A 20503-nucleotide genomic window follows, 5' to 3' on the forward strand; every position below is an offset into this window, starting at 1 on the left:
TAGCCCTCCGGTTACAGAGGATGATCTCCGGACTCCCTTGGCTATTTGGCGTGCTACACCTGCTTATTCAGGGCTTCCTCGTCTCCACCGTGCGTCCACCAAGAGCAGCAGCTTTAGTCCGGCCCGGTGTTCCAGATTAACTGGCGTCGCAGATCAACTGGCGTTGGTCGAACAGATGTGTGACTTGCTTTTCAGGAGCTGCTACCGACAAACCAGCAAATAAACACTAAATATGTCATCTGTGACATGTTGCTGACAGGTTAACCCAACACAGTCCGTCAGTCGAGTTGTGTGGTGAATTTAATAAACATTTTTAAGGAGATGGCAATTACTGTGAATTTACAGCAGTTACACAGTGATTAGTAAAAAACAGTCAGTGTGATTGAGTCGCTCGTGAGTAGAATAAAGAAAGTGAGTGACTCAGGTGTGTCAGTTGGTTTGTCATGTGCTTTTGAGAGTTAGCATATTTATATTTTAAAGCTAAGTTTAGAATATTTCCAAAATTTGCATATCATCATGAATTTTAAGAAAAACAATCAATACAGGAATGAACATATATACATTTATTTTTTATGAGAGCAATTTGCATACAGGTCTTCATAAGAATCAGTGACTAACTATATGCTATAAGCAATACTGTTAAACCTGCAGAAACATTTTGATTAAAAGACTGAATTAGAAAATAAGTAAAGGGAGGAGCAGCAATCTGCTGTGAGTGTTGGGGGTGAGAGGAGGAAGACAGGTCCAAACAGATGCTAAGAGCAAGAGATTTATGAAAATGGCCATTAAATACAAAGTGGTGTATAAACACCGAAATACCAATTTTAAACCATAACTTGTATTTAAAGGAAAAGTGAGAAGCAGACACTAAGAAAAGACATAATTAAATTGACACTGTTAGCTTAACTAAATAAAAATACAATAAAGAACAAACTGAGTCATCTATACTGGAACAGGTTGTGATATTTGGGACAGATTTTGTGAATTTGTAAATATCTATGGACACTAAAAAAATTACATTCTAAATACATAGCTAGAGGGTAGTAATACAGAAGCCAAACATACTTAGTACAGTGTTTATTTCACACTTCAAACATTTAGTAAGCAATTAAGCAAATACAAGTAATCTGTAATCTACAAGTAATCAATTACAGGTAGTAAGAAAATAAACTGCTAACTTTTTTACGCTACGTCCACACCTATACGGGTATTTTTGGAAAACGCAGCTGTTTCGTCCACACATAAACGGCGTTTGGAATCACCGAAAACTGAGATTTTTTAAAACTCCTTTTTTGCGTTTATGTGTGGACAAGGAATACACAGTTCGTCAGACAACGTCAAAGGTATGTGCTTTTTTCACGTCACGCTATGCACCACATTATTGTTTACATGAGATGAATTGCAGAATGGCAGATAGTCAGATTAACAGTATTTTGTCTCTATCTTCAGTTTTTACAGGCTTACATATACACACGCAGTTAATGTCCCTAGAAAGGCAGAGGCGTCACGGTGTAATTATTTTACGTGTAGTTGTTTTTTTTTCCTGTTTAATAATATTCAACATTGCTATCAATGCATTTTTTTAAAAAAATGCCTCTCTGTACAAAATGGGTTTAAAACCATAAACAGCTGTGGGATCCTGTTTGTCCGTGATTTAGACAGGGGGAACAAATCGTGGCAGGATCAGCCTGATGTTATTTGTATCCCACTGTAACTTCACTGTATAAAGAGCTAACATCTCCAAAATGTCAGGAGTAGTTAGTCATTACAACAAGTGTTTGTGAACTAAAAATCAAGAATGTGGGATACTGTTTGTCCATAATTTGAAGAGCCCAGCGCTGCTCCCAACAAAGGAAAGACCAGTTAAGCAGGGGAGACCTACCTCGGCACTTGTGCAGGTGAAACCAAAGGGAAGATATGCTTCACCATATTTTCTAGTGTTTGTCTTAGAATAAGGTTGGTTTGGAAACATATTCAGCTATGCTTCATCTCCTGCTTTGCATTTGTGTAGGAGCCCCGTGCTAGCAGTGTCCAAGCATTGTTTTTTTTTTTTTTTCCCTTTTCATACCGCGCCCCCCCTGCAATGGCTCTGCGCCCCCCCTAGGGGGCGGGCCCCACACTTTGGGAAGGTCTGACTTAGTACATGTATTATTATTATAATTTATTAACAATAATGAGTTATTAAATTATTGTTTTTATTCAATATGTAAATTTGTATCACTGTAAAGTGTTGCTGCAGTGAAATTTGTCAAACAATTCTGTTTTTCAATTTTACCTTATTCTTTTAACGAGATAAGTGAAAAACTTGTCACGCTGACATGATGACAGGAGGAAATCTCAGATCTTTAACAGAATACAAATGAAAAATAAAATAATAAACTCATGGTGCTTGTAATTGAGAGCCACCTAATACAGTATGGATTTATGCCTTGTTATGAACAACAAGTGCAGTGAAAGTGAAGAAAATCAATATGCATGAGCTTTGATGTGAAAAGCTCATACACTGAAAATCACAATAAATGAGAGACATTCACACATCTTGACAACAAGACCTCCCTCTGTGGCTCTTCAGTGGTTATTCTGCATAGAAGCTCTTAATTCACCTGACTTTATGAACTCTGGCATACAAGCAATCATCTTCTGTAGGTTCAGTGTGCTGAAGCGGCTTTGAAAAGTGGACTTGGCCATACTCCACCTCTGCTTCCACCTGTCCTGTTTGCTCCACTCGCTTCTCCTGCTGTTTCATGACCCCTAGATTAGCATATGTTACTTCGTGCTCACCTTCTTCATCTGCAAATTAGCAAGAAATGTGAGAAATTGTGAAACTTCTTTGCTTTTTTTTTTGATAGGAGTGAAATAAAAATATTCACTGTCATGTCTGCTGTGGAAACAGCTGTTTCGTTTTAGCACAAAGACTGGAGACGATGTGAAATGATTTGTCTGACTCTGATCAAAGTTCACACAAACAAAAAGATTTAAAAAATGTTTCAATAGTGAAATGTAGTTTTATTGTTGGGGGGAGCTGTTTCTCCTTCTTTCCAGTTATTGTATTAAAGTGAGCTGATCAGGGATAATCAAGTTTTTGTACCTTTTTGTTTTGTTGGTCTGTTGTTTTGCTTTTTCCTCTGAGCACAGATGAGTGCTACACCCACAACTAAGTAAATTACAGCTGCTGAGAGAACAATACTAACCATTGGGAAATATCCTGTTCAAAACAAAGAAAGCCACAAACACAGATGTTTGAGTCAGCAAACACACAACATGTTTTTATAGAAAAGGACAAGAAGGAAGAGGAAAATTACACACATTGAACTACAGGTTTTTATTTTCCACTTACTAATGTACCATGGATCATCACTGCTGTTAGTGGAGTTTTCTTTTGACACGATGCCAGTTTGTGTATGATCTGTTGTTGTTTTAATACACAGGGTGTTATTGGCTTTATACACCCACCGTGATATCTGTGACCCATTGACTGAAGTGCAGTTAATGAAAATGCAGCCTATGAGCAAAAACAGATTATTTATGTAAGACAAAGCAACCAAAATGATGATACGTGTTATTATCAGAATGTTCTCACTCACCACAGGTAGATATTCTCTCCTCTTTGGAGACGTTGTTTCTGACTGAGCAGGCAAGACGTCCTGAGACGTGCTGTTTCAGAGTGATGATGTTACTCTCATTATTTACAGAAAGAAGCTCAGCATCTGTCAGTGTGCGTCCATCCAGAGTCCAGCTGTACTGAGGACTGTCCCCTCCCTCAGAGGAGCAGGACACCTTCATCTCTCCCTGGGACAGACACTCAGAGACCAGCAGGACAGAGGACACAGGAGCTGAGAGAAACACACAGATGAGTTTAGATGTTAAATCAGAATCTTCGACCTTCTTTTAAGTCTCAAATGAAAAGCACAAAATACATGTGTCTTGACTTTTTTTTTTTTTGCATATTACAATGTTACATTGATATCTATTCATCTGTTATGAACAGAGAAAAAAATACCTTGAATAAACAACTGTAAAGTCCGCTGGCCTGATGATTTTCCATCTGAATCAAAGGTCTTAAGGCTATAATTACCACTGTCATTGCTGCTCAGGTTATTGAGCCTAAATGTTCCATTACTGGGAATAATGGTAGACCTGTTTCCTATCATATTAACCTGATTATTTTTCACATCTAATATTTTTAAAGAATTCTTTAATAATTGGTATCTAGGTAATTCTGAGGTGCTTTTCATCAGTTGGATATCCACACTTCCTCTCAAAGCTCCATAACACTGAGCTCCATCCTGTCTGCCATCACAGTAAGTTTTCACACCTGCAAAAAAAAAATAAAGCTGTCATAGGTGTTAGTTTATCCCCAGATTGCCTAATGCAGTGGCCTGAATTCTAGCATAGAGGGCTTTGCTGTGTGCCCTCCTTTCTCTTTCTCTTTACGGAAAGCTAAAGATCAGAAGTGGAAACAAAAGAGGGTCAAAACACCACCAGGACTCAAAGACTAGGCAGACCAACCTGAGCACTGGGTGGATTAACTCTAGGAACACTTAAAACTCAGTGCCTTACACATGGATTTTGTTGTGCTTGGCGTTATACAAGACTAAGTATTATAACAATACTGCTTCAGACTTTATTGTTGCCTTTCTTAAACTTGAAGTTTTGTACTGTCGTAATTCAGTTCTGTGCATTTAGGATGTAGTTAGAATGATGTGAAAATGTTCCCTGTTCCTCTCTATTCCGAGAGGAACAGAGAAGTCATGTATTGACTCAGCAGGCAGCTTTCAGACAAACTTCTCTACTTAACACAGATGCAAACTTGTACAACCTACATACAGCTATTTCCTGTTAGTGATCATTTCCAGATAAGAACATGTAAATATAGACCAGGCAGGAAGAGATTAGTATCACATCTTACATTTGCTTTCAGTATCTTAGTATTAACTACTTAAAGCACTTGCCAGGAGACAATATCAAGTTATTCATACTAAAATCTCCTCATCCAACTTAATATCATCTGACTGATTCCTGTTCTACATTCAAGTCACTGTTTTATCTTCTTCAAATTATTTAAAAAGTAAAATTGTTCACATTCAATATGCGTTATATTCACATTGGATAATTAACATGAATTTTTAAGTAAATAACAGATTGCTTTACATCTCAACTCTGAAATCATGGCACAAGAAATAACCATTTGCAAGTTGTTTACACTCATTCTATGTTAAGACAGTTGAAATGAAAAACATTTTAACGAGTAAAAATGAAAATGGATCGAAATGTGATATGAGACACATACCATGAAAACAAACAAAAAAAAGTGTGCAAACAGGAAGTTGGTTTTGTATAGCAGAAATAAATAGAAATAGTCTAAATAATTCCAGAGTATTAGATTCTAAAACGTATCCACAACCTGTCCAGGATGTACCCCACCAATAGATGGATGTATGAGATGTGCAGACTTTATATATTTGTTACTGAATATGGAAACGCTTTTTAGTACTTTAGTGCTCAAATCCTTTTTAATTATCTCTCATAATAATGCATAATGTAAAGCTTTTATTAAGTGTCTTTTAAAATAAAGTGCTAGTAGAAATACATGAAAAAAGCTCACTATAAGAAACTCCGACCAGCAGCACCAGCAGTCCCACCGCAGCTTTCATGTCTCGTCTCTGTTCAGTGTGTGTGACCCAGATAGAAACAGCCTGCAATGTATCCTGTTGAAAGCTTTGACCTATAAGAACATTGTTATAGTCATCTTTTTTTTTTTTTTTCCTCTGAGGTGTAACTAAGGAGGTCTTATTTTTCTTCTGCTTTCAACATCCCACGACTGGACATTTCTGAGCTGAAAAAAGGAAACAATCCTTATAAGTAGTCAAACACAGAGCTAATCGTTGCACGGTAAAAATTTATAACCACGGCCACATTTCTTCTGCATATGATGATAATAATAATATTGATAGATTTTATTTGAAAGCACATTTCAAGACACCCAAGGACACTTGACAATAGAATAAAACACATAATAGAACAATGACAACAAGGAACAATAAGAAAACTAAAGCGCAACGTAAGATAAACAAACAATAGGTTCACAGTGAATATGCAGATTTGAATAGATGGATTTTGAGTTGAGTTTTAAACTGGGGGAGAGAACCAATGTTTCTTATATCTGGGGGTAGAGAGTTCCACAGCCTGGGATCAGAGCAACTGAAAGCTCTGAAGGTGAGCAGTAGAAGTTTGTATTTAATCTGGAATTTCACAGGGAGCCAGTGAAGTTCCTGGAGAACAGGGGTGATGTGCTGGTAGGAGGGGGTTCTGGTAATAATGCGGGCAGCAGAGATTTGAACCAGTTGAAGCTTATGGAGGGATTTTTGGGGGAGACCATGCAAGAGAGAATTACAATAGTCAGTACAGGAGGTAACAAGACTGTGGACAAGAATGGACGCATACGTTTGAAGTGTGTAGTCGCCGTAATTTAGATTTTTATAAAGTCAGAAATATCCATGATACAGTTTTGGACAACAGTTTTGTCAGTGGCACCTGCCCCTTTGCTCGTCAGTGCCCCAAGTGCCCTTTTCTTCATACATTTTTTTGTTTGTCTTTTTAATGTGTGTGTGTGTGTGTGTGTTTGTAGTAATAACAATTGACTATTAACACCAATTTTGCTAAATAAAGGATCTGTCTTGCATCAGTCACATTATGACCTTTAAGCAATCCTCTCCCTTAATGACAGAGAGTGCTGCTTACAAACTGGGAACAAGCTCACAAAGAGCACTCGTATTTTTCAAGCATACAACACACGGAGACAAATAGGAAAAACAAAAATACAGAACTAAACTTTTACTAGAAACATGATACCAAGAACGCAGGGGAGGCACAGGAACAGAACAGAAAACCTAGAAACCAGGAACTATAAATATAATACAGACAGAAAACAATCATTCAAAGAATATAACTTAAATCAAAAACACAAATACTGGGTCTCCACACCCAGTACTGTGACAAGTTACAGTCGTAAAGTTCTGTTTATTAGCTTTATTGTGTAAAGGATCATTTCAAAATGTATTCAGAAACTTGATACCACAGCATGTGCATGAGTCAGAAACAGACAGCCTTGTTGAAAATATTGATCTGTGAGGTAAGTAGACGGACAAGGTAAGCGACCCATGTTGTAGGTGACGTCAGACGCCGGAGATTTTGGCGGAGAAAAAGCAAATGGTAGTGTAACATAGTTAAATAGAGTTGAAGTTAAATCCCGCTAAATGGGACATTGGCGCCACCTACTGTCGAAAAAGTGACCCTGCAATATTCACAAAGGGCAAGGGATTCTGGGTAATCCTCAGAATAATGGAGGATTCCTGCGAGGTAAGGAATGCGCAAATGTCGTGGGGAGGAAAAATCATATCGCAGGCTGTTAAAGTAATACAGTCTGACCCGATTATTTTTGTTGTTTAAACATCATTTGTTGCGGGTCATTTCTCATGTGCTTATGTTGAATTGAATGCACGTTTATGTGAGATTTCTTTTTTTGGGAAGAGAGGAAAAAAATGGGAGCACAGTTAGCTAACTCTGTTGTTGCCTTTCCATTTAGATCTTACGCTGATTGTCCACGACAATAAAAGAAAGCATTCTAACTTGTTGCCTTTTTGTTGTGAATGCAGGTATGTGACTGTGCCACACTGTTTAGAGTACACATTGTTTTATGCACAGTTCTGAAATATATTTCTGTATTCCTTTCATTTGGGAAATTTAAGATGGAGATTAATTGTGTTGAGGTTCTTCTATTTTGTTTGTATAATTTTACCACTATATGGGCACACTGCAAGTGGAAACGTAATCCTCAGAATAATGGAGGATTCCTGCGAGATCTTACGCTGATTGTCCACGACAATAAAAGAAAGCATTCTAACTTGTTGCCTTTTTGTTGTGAATGCAGACCAGAGAAGACACTACACAGAGGTCACATTGGTGCCGTGACTCGTTCGTGACGCTGCTGAATCGGGCTGGTGTCCTCTCGTCGCAGCATCATCGTGGAGCATCAGCTTCCTTATTGTTTAGTCTGTTGGGTAACGGAATCAAACTTTGGGGACTGTTGGACATACTTTTATATTGGCTTTGTATATTGCCATATTGTATTAAGTCCACCTTAGCTCTATTAATATTCTGCTAGATATGGATCTAAGTGACTCTGATGACACCCCAAATGTGACTCCCCTTGTTGTGGGTAGGGGCAGAGGGTTCACAACTGTTCCTTTTTCACTGGGTGACTGTCGGGTGGGGCATAGAGCAGCAGATAGTTCTTGTGAGCTGGTGGCTGAGTCGCAGTCAGTACAGTGCACTAAGTCATCTACCTCAGACCCCCCAATAACTGATGTGAGTCTAGTCGACCAAATGAGCGACATTGTGCAGCAAATTGGGCAACGCCTGGCTGATAGCATTCTGTCACACCTGACTACGCCACACACTTCGAGCCCTGCATCTGCTACATATACATGTCCTGAGGTGGCGCATGAAACAACAGATCTCCCCTCCAGCCGCTCACTAGATCTCTCTCAAGTCCAGCTGGTGGCTCCACGACAGGTTAAAGACCCACCTGTGTTTCGGGGGGAGAGTTCGGACTCATTGTCTGTTGATGAGTGGCAGGAAGCCATGCAGAGTTACATAAAGAAGAGTGCCATTCTTCCAGAAAACCAAGCTGAGGAGATTTTGATGCATCTGAGAGGCAGGGCAAAAGATGTTGTGAAATTTGGTGTGAGGAATGGTGGAATTGATGTCCAGCATAATCCACAAGCTATCTACAGACTTCTGCACAAACATTTTAGTTCCACCCAGTGCTCGTCTGTGCCCCTGGCTGACTTTTATTCCACCCTGCCGAAGGACCGAGAGGATCCATATGAGTACTGGCTGAGGCTGAACAAGGCTGCTGATGTTGTTGGCAACTGTCTTAAGGAGCAGGGGAAATCTTTTGAGAACTCTGGTGTGGAGGTTGCACGCATGTTCATCAGACACTGCCCCTGCAGAGACTTGGCTCTTATTTTTAGAACCAAAACATGTGATAAATGGTCAGCTCGTGAAGTTCAGGAGGTACTGGATGAGTATCACCTGGGTAAGGGGTTCCAGTCTCCTCCACAGACGGGTAACTGTGTCTATGTGAATAAGGCAGAGGTTAGCACAAATGGTACTCCTTGTTTGGCTGACCATGAGCAGAGGCCAGCTGTGAGTCAGGATGGCTCTGCTATTGAGAGGTTGATCAGCATGCTAGAGAAGGTGCTGCTTCAAGGCCCAGGCTATGCTCGAGCTAATGCCAGGCGACAGAGTGCCCGACTGCCGAGAATACCGGGCTTAGATGACACACCATGTTCCATCTGCAGAGATAGCTCCCACTCCACACTCACGCACTGTCGGGAAAACAGATTGTGCTTCATGTGTCACCTACCTGGTCATTCGAGACGTAACTGCCCAGAGGGCAAGTGTACTCCTTCCAGTGGTCATCAGGGAAACTGAACGATCTGCGTGGAGGGGAGGACAGCGCAGATCCAGCAAGTAAGCCTCCCATCTTGGATGTGACTGATATTAATGATTATGACACTTTGTATTCTACTTACAGTGGCATTGTCCCGCCAAATAAAACACTGATTGCACAGGGCTTGCATAGGCTCTCAAACACTGATAGTTTATTCTACTCTGCAGTGACTACTAGTGGTGGACAAGTTCTTAAAGCATTAGTGGACAGTGGCTCTATGGCGTGCACCATAAGTGAGACAGTTGATGAGAAACTTTCACAATCGATACCTGATATTGAGAGACGTTCAGCTGAAGATGTTGTCATTGTTGGTTGTGGGGGTCACCTCGTTACGCCTTCTGCTATGTATGATCTTACAGTGTCAATATATGGCTTTAAGGTGGTGATTCCTGTTCTGGTGGTTCCGGGCCAGGCTGATGACATGATTCTGGGCAGCAATGCGATAAAGTGGCTTATTTCACAGTTAAAAATGACTGTTGGTACCCAGGATGATGCTTTCCCTCATTTGGCAACTTTGCTGTCCTATTCTGATGACTGTGGTGGCAGAGCAATGCCTCCAAGTTTCGGCACTGCAAAGCTTAAGAGACGCATCACCTTGCAGCCCTTGTCTGAACATTTAGTGTGGGCTAAGCTGCCTGCTCCTGATGCCTCAGCGGTGGGAAGTGCTGTCATTATTGAACCCACTCAGTCTCGATCCAAACCTGCACAGATCCTAGTGGGGCGAGTTGTCACTTCCTTGTTTGGGGATGGTTGGGTCCCTGTTAAAGTGGTGAATCCCTCCGACAAGCCCCTCACTCTCAGGAGAAATGCTAAGGTTGCTGATGTGTCCCCCTGTCTTTCTGTGCAGGACTTACCTGAACCTGTTCAAATTCGATCCAGTACACAATACACACAGAACTCGTCGCCCGCACCGAGATCAGAAGCGGAGATGTCACAGCGCTTGTGTGATTTGGGCCTGCAGGACCTGGACCTCTCGTCCTGTGAAGTTTCCCCAGAATGGAGAGATAGGCTGCTGCGACTCATTGAGCAGTATGAGTCCATCTTTTCAAGGCACAAAATGGACTGCGGTGAGGCTGCTGACTTTGTCCACAGAATCCGCCTGGTGGATGACAAGCCCTTCAGACTGCCATACAGACGGGTCCCACCATGCCATTACGAGAAGCTTCGCACTGCCCTAGATGAGATGGAGGAGTCAGGGATAATCCGTAAGTCCCAGAGTGAATTCTCATCCCCCCTTGTCTTAGTTGTTAAGCCAAATGGTGACCTGCGCATATGCAATGACTTTAGATGGTTAAATGCAAGAACAGTTAAAGATGCACATCCATTGCCTCATCAGTCAGACGCCCTCGCAGCACTTGGTGGGAATGTTTTTTTTTCTACAATGGATCTCACATCGGGGTTTTACAATGTCAGACTCCACGAGGATGACAAAAAATACACGGCATTCTCCTCCCCATTTGGCCTTCATGAATATAACAGGATGCCTCAAGGCCTGACAAATAGTCCTGCTACTTTTATGCGGATGATGATGTCCATTTTTGGTGATGAGAACTTCACAAGTTTGTTGTGTTATCTGGATGACCTTATGGTCTATGCCCCATCCGAACAGGTGGCTCTTGAACGTCTGCAGATGGTTTTCTCACGACTTTCTGCCAACAACCTGAAGCTCGCACCAAAGAAATGCCACTTTCTTCAGCGGTCTGTGAAGTTCCTGGGACACATCATATGTGGTGAGGGTGTGAAAACAGACCCAAGTAAAGTGCAGGCTATAGACAATGTGGAGGAAGCAGACCTGATGGAGTCTGACGGGGTGACACCATGTGCAAGGAAAATCAGATCCTTCCTGGGGATGGTTCTCTACTACCATCATTTTATCGAGCGGTGCTCTGCAAAAGCTAAGCCACTGTTTGATCTTGTGGCTGAACCAGCTGCGCTACGCAAGAGAGGTAGAGGCCGTAAGCCTAAATTTAAAAGGGGCCACGTGAAGCTGTCTCCGGCTGACTGGACTGATGAGTGCAGGGAAGCATTCAAGGCCCTAAAACATGAACTTGTGCATAGTGTCACATTAGCCCATCCAGATTTTACTGCGCCCTTTCTCCTTGCAGTTGATGCTTCCTTTGACGGCCTTGGAGCCGTCCTCTCACAGTTGCCCCCTGATGGTAGCATCGCCAGACCAGTGGCATTCGCCAGTAGGACCCTGTCACACTCTCAGCTAAACTATCCAGCGCATCGTTTGGAGTTTCTTGCTCTGAAATGGGCAGTCTGTGACAAGTTTAGCCATTGGCTGAAAGGGAGCCACTTCACAGTGTGGACGGACAATAACCCGCTGACATACATCTTAACCAAGCCTAGGTTAGATGCATGTGAGCAACGATGGGTTTCAAAGCTTGCAGCATACAGTTTTGAACTGAAGTATGTCCCTGGCACCAAAAATGTTGTCGCGGATGCATTGAGTAGAGAGCCATTTGTCCAGTCGTGCATAGGCCACAGGCTAGTCACTGAACCTTATGCTGCCCTATTGAACCAAATGCACGGTCTGGTGGATGGGACTGTGCAGGATATGTTTCGGTGTGCTGCAAACTGCCAGTTGGTTGTGGATCAGTCTGAGGAAGGAGCTACAACTATCCTAGCTAACCCTCAAGGTTCTCTCTCGTCACAGGATGTTTCTGCTGTGTTGGCTGCACATGACACTGGTGGTATCAGCCATGTGAGAGGTGTGGGATCTGATATCCCTCAGGTCCCAACTATTGCCCGTCCAGCCTGTACGCCGAGAAGTGAACTCGCTAACCTGCAGGAACAAGATGAGGTTTTGGGCAGAGTTTTCTTTTATGTCCGGCGTCACAAGAGGCCCACCAGGCATGAACGTGCTAGCGAGTCCCGTGGTGTAATGAAATTACTCAGACATTGGTCCAGACTCTTGATTAAAGATGGTATGTTGTATAAGGTGAAGAAAGACAGGAACATGAACGTGACGATTTACCAGTTTGTTGTCCCAGACACTCTGAAGACTGAAGTTCTCCGAGGCATCCATGATACGGCGGGTCATCAGGGCCAAGTCCGCACCCTGTCTCTTGCAAGGCAGAGATTCTTTTGGACAGGGATGGAGCGTGACATCATCAATCATGTGAAAGGCTGTTTTCGTTGTGTGGTTGGGAAAACCCCAGAGCCGAATGACCGTGCCACACTGGAGAGCATTTGTACCACTGAACCGATGGAGCTAGTCTGCATCGACTTCTGGACTGCTGAACAGACTGACAAGAAGTGCGTTGATGTTTTGGTTGTCACGGACCATTTTTCCAAATTAGCGCATGCATTCCCTTGTAAGAATCAGTCTGCCAAGCAGGTTGCTCGCCGCCTGTGGAATGACTTTTTCTGTGTGTACGGCTTTCCCAGACGTATACACTCTGATCAAGGAGCCAACTTTGAGAGTCAACTCATTAAGGAGCTCCTGGACATGGCTGGCATCCAGAAATCACACACCACTCCTTACCACCCAATGGGGAATGGTATTGTCGAGCGATACAACAGGACCTTGGGAAATATGATACGGGCTTTGCCCCCTCAATCCAAAGCCAGGTGGCCGCAAATGCTTCAGATGTTGACGTTCTGCTACAATTGCACTGAACATGAAACAACAGGTTTCGCACCTTTTTTTCTCGTATTTGGGAGAATTCCTCGTCTGCCTGTTGATGTTGTTTTCCAGCATGTTCTCCCTGATGGTGCCGTTGTTGACCACGGTGAATTTGTCGCCCATTTGAAGCGTGACCTGTCTGAGGCTGCCCGCATTGCCAGGCAGAACAGCCGTATTGCCCAGGCTCGCCAGGCGAGGAATTATGACCGCAAGGCTAAGGGTGCGCCCCTCTCAGTCGGTGACAGAGTCTTGCTTGCTAATCATGGTGAGAGAGGAAAGAGGAAGATCGCTGACAAATGGGAATCCACAGTTTTTGAGGTGGTGTCTGTGAAACCTGACATCAATGTGTACCACATCAGAGACCCTGTGACTCTCAGGGAAAAAGTTGTTCACCGAAACCTACTACTTCCTGTGAGTTTCATTCCTGCAGGAAACGAGTGCATACCAGTGTCAACCTGCCCCTCGGTTGCGGATAGTGGACAAGGTGAACCAGAACTTCCAGGTGATGTGCAGGATGGTGAGACGAAGACGGTTCGCTGGCTCATGCAGATGGACCAAGCAAGTGACAGGGACTCTGCGGTTGGTCAGCCTGGTTGTTCTCTTGGTGCGGCTTTCAGCGTCCCAACCTCTGAGGCAGAATCGACTGTGGCCCCGCCTGCTGGGTGTGACCCGTTGGTTTCCCGGTTGCCCTCCCCTGCCCCCTCTATTGAATCTGTTGTGTCCCGGAGTGCCTCCTCGCAGCTTCTGGCGGGAGATGCTCCACATGTCCTTTCCCCTGAGCTTGTGACTGACACACGACTGAGTACCGGGGACCGTGTAGTGCGTACACAGCCACCACCTCTTTGTACTAGATCAGGTAGACCTGTGAAACCTCCAACACGTCTCATTTGTGAGATCAATGAACAACAGGTTGATGATTCAGTGTCGACAGTTGACTCCTTGTTTTCATTTGTGCGAAATATGTTTTCAGGATAGATTACTAGCCGTTTTGCAAATGTGCTGTTACTCAGAACGTTTTGGGTAATACCTGCGTGGAGCAATGTTCACATCATGGGAGGTGTATACGGCATCTTTCATATCTGGGTTGGCAGGGGAATTGGCCGCTCTCTTGCTTGCCTTATTCCATATGGAAAGTTTTTTTAACTGACTTGAACTATCTTGTGCTCCCACGGTCACACTGTTATGTTTTATGCATTGGAAGTTTCTGTTTTTCTGTTGTCATGCCCCAATTTAGCAGGATTTAAGGGGGGTGTGTGTAACATAGTTAAATAGAGTTGAAGTTAAATCCCGCTAAATGGGACATTGGCGCCACCTACTGTCGAAAAAGTGACCCTGCAATATTCACAAAGGGCAAGGGATTCTGGGTAATCCTCAGAATAATGGAGGATTCCTGCGAGGTAAGGAATGCGCAAATGTCGTGGGGAGGAAAAATCATATCGCAGGCTGTTAAAGTAATACAGTCTGACCCGATTATTTTTGTTGTTTAAACATCATTTGTTGCGGGTCATTTCTCATGTGCTTATGTTGAATTGAATGCACGTTTATGTGAGATTTCTTTTTTTGGGAAGAGAGGAAAAAAATGGGAGCACAGTTAGCTAACTCTGTTGTTGCCTTTCCATTTAGATCTTACGCTGATTGTCCACGACAATAAAAGAAAGCATTCTAACTTGTTGCCTTTTTGTTGTGAATGCAGGTATGTGACTGTGCCACACTGTTTAGAGTACACATTGTTTTATGCACAGTTCTGAAATATATTTCTGTATTCCTTTCATTTGGGAAATTTAAGATGGAGATTAATTGTGTTGAGGTTCTTCTATTTTGTTTGTATAATTTTACCACTATATGGGCACACTGCAAGTGGAAACGTAATCCTCAGAATAATGGAGGATTCCTGCGAGATCTTACGCTGATTGTCCACGACAATAAAAGAAAGCATTCTAACTTGTTGCCTTTTTGTTGTGAATGCAGACCAGAGAAGACACTACACAGAGGTCACAGTAGCATAGAGTTTAACAAAGGTTTTTCAAGCTTCAGTATTACCAAATATACTAATCAATTGTCATATAACTAACAACATCTGTTTTATCATCTCTAACACCCTGGAGGACAACGGGGAGAGTTTAGACGCTCTCCAAGATTACATCGACCGCTGTTTTCAAGATTTAGTAATGAAGAAGGCCCAGAGTGCATCTTCCCCGGCCAAAATTGAGACGCCGTCATCGAAGAGATGTCGCCCGGCAGACTCCCCCGGTACAACATCGCCTGCCGGCAAAGACATCGCAGACATCCTGGAGTCAATCGACAAGCGATTGTCCAGTTTCGATGCGAGGCTGTCCCTGGTGGAGATTTTACACCGGGAATTTAAATCTCTGAGAGAATCCCTGGAATTCAGCCAGCAGCAGGTGGAAACGCTTGCCGCTGTAAATGCCACGCTACGGGAGTCGGTCAAATCTCTCACCGATAACGTGACCCAGCTAAACATTGAAAATAAAAAAATAAAAGAGTTCGTTATCGATCTACAAGCCCGTAGCATGAGAGATAATCTTGTGTTTTCTGGTATTCCAGAAACTGCCGGAGAGGACGCAGAGGCAACGGTGAAAAGCTTCATTAAAATCCACCTGAAGCTGCCGGAGGACACCGTAAAGAACATCAACTTCGATAGAGTACATCGCTTGGGGGGCGTGAGGTCGCGGACCGGGAGACCACGGCCTATTGTGGCCAAATTCGGTCAATTCAAACAGAAGGAACAGGTGAAGAGTCGCGGCAGAGAGCTGAAAGGAACGGACTTCAGCGTGAACGACCAGTTCCCCAAAGAGATCCTGGAACGACGCATGGTCCTGTTCCCAGTTCGACGTAGCTTCATCCAGAAAGGCTCCCGTGCTGTCATCGCCGTGGACCGGCTCTAGGTGGACGGACAGCTCTACCGCGACCCCGGCACCACACCGTGGTTATATTGACTGCACTCCAGATAAGAACCCGCTACGCTCTTTTCTTATTCATTCACACTTTCTCTTTTAACATGGGTTTAACCTAGTAATATCAATATGATGTCATAGCAGATATAACACCGTCACCCTCCGTCATTGCTTTAATTGGAATGTTTCCGTTTCGTTTCTTTTTTGTTGTTGTTGCTCACAGTTCATGTGGTTTCTTTCTTTCTCTTGTCTTTCACTGCTGTGATCACCTACTTCCCCACTCACCTACAAACAACACCCTCTATTTCTCCATAATTTCACACCACGATCACGCAAACACATCAGCTCAACGGCAGCACATTCACAACAGCCTCACAGCACGCACAGACTTGCAGGACACATAAGCAAGCCACGCTTGTTCATATTAGTGAATATTCACACACATAGTCAGACTTATGGAGTCTCTCACCACACTTCTTTTTCTCTTTCTATTTACAAACAAGGGATGTTTCCACATTCTCTCCACCTGTCTAAACGAAACACCCAGCGTACATCATTAGACATACACACACAATTATGGGCATGCTGAGGTTTGTCACATGGAATGTAAATGGAGCTGGCACCAGAGGAAAGAGGTTAAAGATATTTAACCAGCTTAAAAAACTACAGGCAGATGTTGTTTTATTACAAGAAACTCATAAACCTGTCACAGGTTTAAATGAACTTAAAACACCTGAGTTTCCTAACGTGTTTGCAGCCGGTTATAATTCTAGACAACGGGGAGTAGCAATTTTAATACATAAAAATGTTAATTTTACAGTACTCGATACAGTTATAGATCCAGAGGGTAGATTTCTAATTATTAAACTATCAATATTGAACAAAAAACTATGTATTGTAAGTATATACGGTCCAAATGTTGATGAACCCTCATTCTTCCACGGATTTTTTAGTGCACTCTCTGAACACCTCGATTGCACACTCATTCTTGGCGGTGACCTCAACCTTGGACTAAATGAAGACATGGATAGGCTCAACACAACAGGAACTCAGCGTAATTGGCAGTCCACAAATATAATCAAACAGTATATGAGCGACTTTGGTCTTTGCGATGCATGGCGCTCTCTTCACCCCACCAGTAAGGAATATACTTTTTTCTCGCATGTTCATCACACTTACTCTCGTCTGGATTATTTTTTGGTCAGCAGCTCACTGCTGAGTGACATTTCAGACACTGAGATTCATCCTATAGCTGTCAGCGATCATGCTCCTGTATCTTTAACACTAATGCACAAGAATAACACTACGCCAAGAAAAAACTGGAGGTTTAATATATCACTACTTAAAGATGAAGACTTTATTAAATATTTTAAAAAGGAATGGACTTCATATTTAGACTTTAATGACACTCCCGGAATATCTGCTTCTGTTCTGTGGGAAGCAGGGAAAGCTGTGATGAGAGGTAAAATAATTTCTTTCTCATCACACAAAAAGAAAGAAGAAAACAAAAATACTCAGGAATTAGAAAAAAACATCAAATCACTAGAAGAAGCCTACGCGTGCGACCAAGATCAGGAAACATTGAACAAAATATGCAAAACAAAACTAGAATTAAATGAAATTATTAATAAAAAAACACAATTCCTTATACAAAGACTTCGCTTGCAGAATTTTGAACACAGTAACAAATCAGGTCGATTTCTAGCTAACCAGCTAAAAATAAATAAAGAAAAAACAACTATATGTGCTGCTAAAGATTTATCGGGGAACACAATATATGATCCTGGAAGAATAAACAACATTTTTAGGGATTTCTATGAAACTTTATACTCACCACAAATAAACCCATCTAAAAATGAAATTGATCTGTTTCTTGACAACGTAACTCTTCCAAAATTACTAGACAGTCAAGCAATGGAACTGGATTCGCCACTGACGCCAAGTGAACTCCAGTAAGCCCTAATAAGTATGCCCAATAATAAGGCTCCAGGTCCAGACGGCTTCCCTGCAGAATTCTACAAAGAATTCTGGATAATTTTGGCACCAGTATTCCACGGCATGTTGCAGGAAATCGAGGAAAATGGCAGACTACCACCAAATATGAATTCTACCAACATTAGTCTCCTGCTAAAACCAGGCAAAGACCCTTTATTTCCCTCAAGCTATCGTCCAATTTCTCTTTTAAATGTAGACCTTAAAATAATCTGCAAAGCTCTCTCAAAGAGATTAGAGAAAATGACCCCCCTCTTAATTCATCCTGACCAAACTGGTTTCATAAAAGGTCGGCACTCCTCAACAAACACTCGTAGATTACTTAATTTAATAGACTACTCATACGATAAAAACATCGAAACCATAATATTATCTCTAGATGCAGAAAAAGCATTTGACAGAGTTAACTGGAAATTTTTATTCGCAACTTTACACAAATTTGGTTTTGGAAACTCTTTCATAAACTGGATAAGAATATTATACAATTCCCCAACAGCTCGTATCAGAACAAATGACCAGACATCCTCCAGCTTCTGTCTCCTGAGGGGCACCAGACAGGGATGCCCACTCTCCCCTTCACTTTTTGCAATTTTTATCGAACCTCTAGCAGCAGCATTTAGACAGGCTACAACAATTAAGGGCATAAAATGTAAGAACATAGAACATAAAATCAGTCTCTATGCAGATGATGTGTTGCTTTTTCTGCAAAACACACAAACCAACCTCTCTGAGGTAATTACTCTAATAAACTGGTTTTCAAGAGTTTCAGATTATTCAATTAACTGGCCAAAATCTACAGTTCTCCCCATTAACTGCTCCTTCCATAATTCTTCCTCTGCCCCACTGCAATCCGGAAATATTAAATATTTAGGTATTAATGTCTCTCCTAAGCTTTCAGACTTAACTAAATTAAACCACATCCCACTTCTAAAGAAAGTAGAAGGCGATCTGACTAGATGGAAATCTTTACCCATATCACTCATGGGAAGGGTCGCCACTATAAAAATGATGATCTTGCCAAAAATAAATTACTTATTTTTGATGATCCCTAACAAACCATCACAATATTGGTTCAGATCTCTGGATTCATATATTTCCAAATTCCTTTGGAAAGATAAACCCCCGCGTATCAGCTTAAAAACGCTACAAAGAACCAAGGATAGAGGAGGATTAGATCTGCCTAATTTTCACCAATACTTCTTAGCCAACAGGCTTCAGTTCATCTCAGAATGGTTAAAACATACCTTCTTAGTTGAGCCCTGGCTAGATGTTGAACAGGCACTATGCAAGGATCTAGAGATTTCAGACCTACCATTTATTAGCTCAAACATCAAAAGACATGAATGCTTTAAAAGTATCAACATCAGCTTTTCTCTGACAGCATGGTGGGAGTTTCTAAAAATAACGGAGTCTTCATTAATCCCATGCAAACGTACACCTATCTGGAATAACCCTGACATATTACAAAACAATAATATGATTAATTTCCCAGAATGGAGTTGTAAAGGAATTAAATACTTAGAACATATATTAGAGGGAACAGAATTTATTCCATTTGACAGACTAGTTGCACAATATGGGATCAACAAGACAAGATTTTTAGAATATCAACAAATTAAATCCATAGTAAAAAAGAAATTTAACCTCAGTCAAGTTGAATTACAAACACCACTAAGTGCGACACATTTTCTTACTCTTAAATCCCCCAAATTATTATCTAAAATATACAGAACACTTTCTAAATTAGATGAATCAATATCCCTTCCTATTGCAAAGTGGGAAGCAGATTTATCAGTCAGCTTAGACCAAAACTTCTGGTCTCAGATTTGCTTAAAAACCTTTAAATTAATTAAAAATCCCAGTCTGCAATTAATACAATACAAAATACTACATAGAGTGCACTATACAGGTCATCGGATGTTCAAGATGGGCTTTACATCTTCCAACAACTGCTCACACTGTCAAGGCAATACACCAGACAATTACATCCACGCTCTTTGGTTCTGTCCACCAGTTCAGAAGTTTTGGCGCGAGATATGTGAAGACTTATCAAAGTGTCTGCAATGTAACATTCCAACTTCCCCCTTAGTGTGTTTACTGGGCAGCTTAGATAATGTCACTTCAGAAAAGAATATAGCCCATATGATTTTCACTGCCCTATGCATAGCCAAGAAAACAGTCCTCATGAACTGGAAAAATAAAAAGAATCTTAATTCTAACCAGTATAGAAATTATCTATTAGATTACATTAGTCTTGATACAGCCTCTGCCACCACATCAGATCAATTGCTCTGGGCTCCTTTTATCAGCTCCATCACCTAGTGGGGGTGGGGGGTCATAGTTTGGTCCCGCCTTCACTGTTGTGATTGGTGTGGGGGTAGGGACAGGCTTAGGGCGTCGGGGGGTTCCCCGGAGGCATCTTCCTTGGGGGGCTCAACCCGGGGTAGC

At 42.0% G+C, this 20503-nt stretch overlaps 1 protein-coding gene across 3 annotated transcripts in view; it reads right to left on the reverse strand.

Moving 5' to 3' along the window:
- Positions 1-548: 548 nt before the first annotated feature.
- LOC146582226 (pregnancy-specific beta-1-glycoprotein 4-like) overlaps positions 549-20503 on the reverse strand; it is a 36453-nt gene continuing 16498 nt past the window's right edge. Inside the window, exons 1-6 of one of the 3 annotated variants that reach the window (XM_085293109.1) lie at positions 5606-5826; positions 4001-4315; positions 3585-3833; positions 3338-3502; positions 3089-3205; positions 549-2790 (exon numbers count right to left, since the gene is read on the reverse strand). In XM_085293109.1, the coding sequence (XP_085149235.1) occupies positions 2600-2790; positions 3089-3205; positions 3338-3502; positions 3585-3833; positions 4001-4315; positions 5606-5654 (1086 nt within the window). In that variant the 5' untranslated portion in view covers positions 5655-5826 and the 3' untranslated portion in view covers positions 549-2599. Of the gene's footprint in view, positions 2791-3088; positions 3206-3337; positions 3503-3576; positions 3834-4000; positions 4316-5605; positions 5827-20503 lie in introns of those variants that run through there. The other 2 variants (XM_085293097.1, XM_085293101.1) reach the window with 2 other exon arrangements.

The sequence above is a fragment of the Mchenga conophoros genome, linkage group LG2, assembly GCF_057382185.1.
Source record: "Mchenga conophoros isolate Kocher_MC1m ecotype Shallow Benthic linkage group LG2, M_conophoros_male_GT1.1, whole genome shotgun sequence".
NCBI classification, from domain to species: domain Eukaryota; kingdom Metazoa; phylum Chordata; class Actinopteri; order Cichliformes; family Cichlidae; genus Mchenga; species Mchenga conophoros.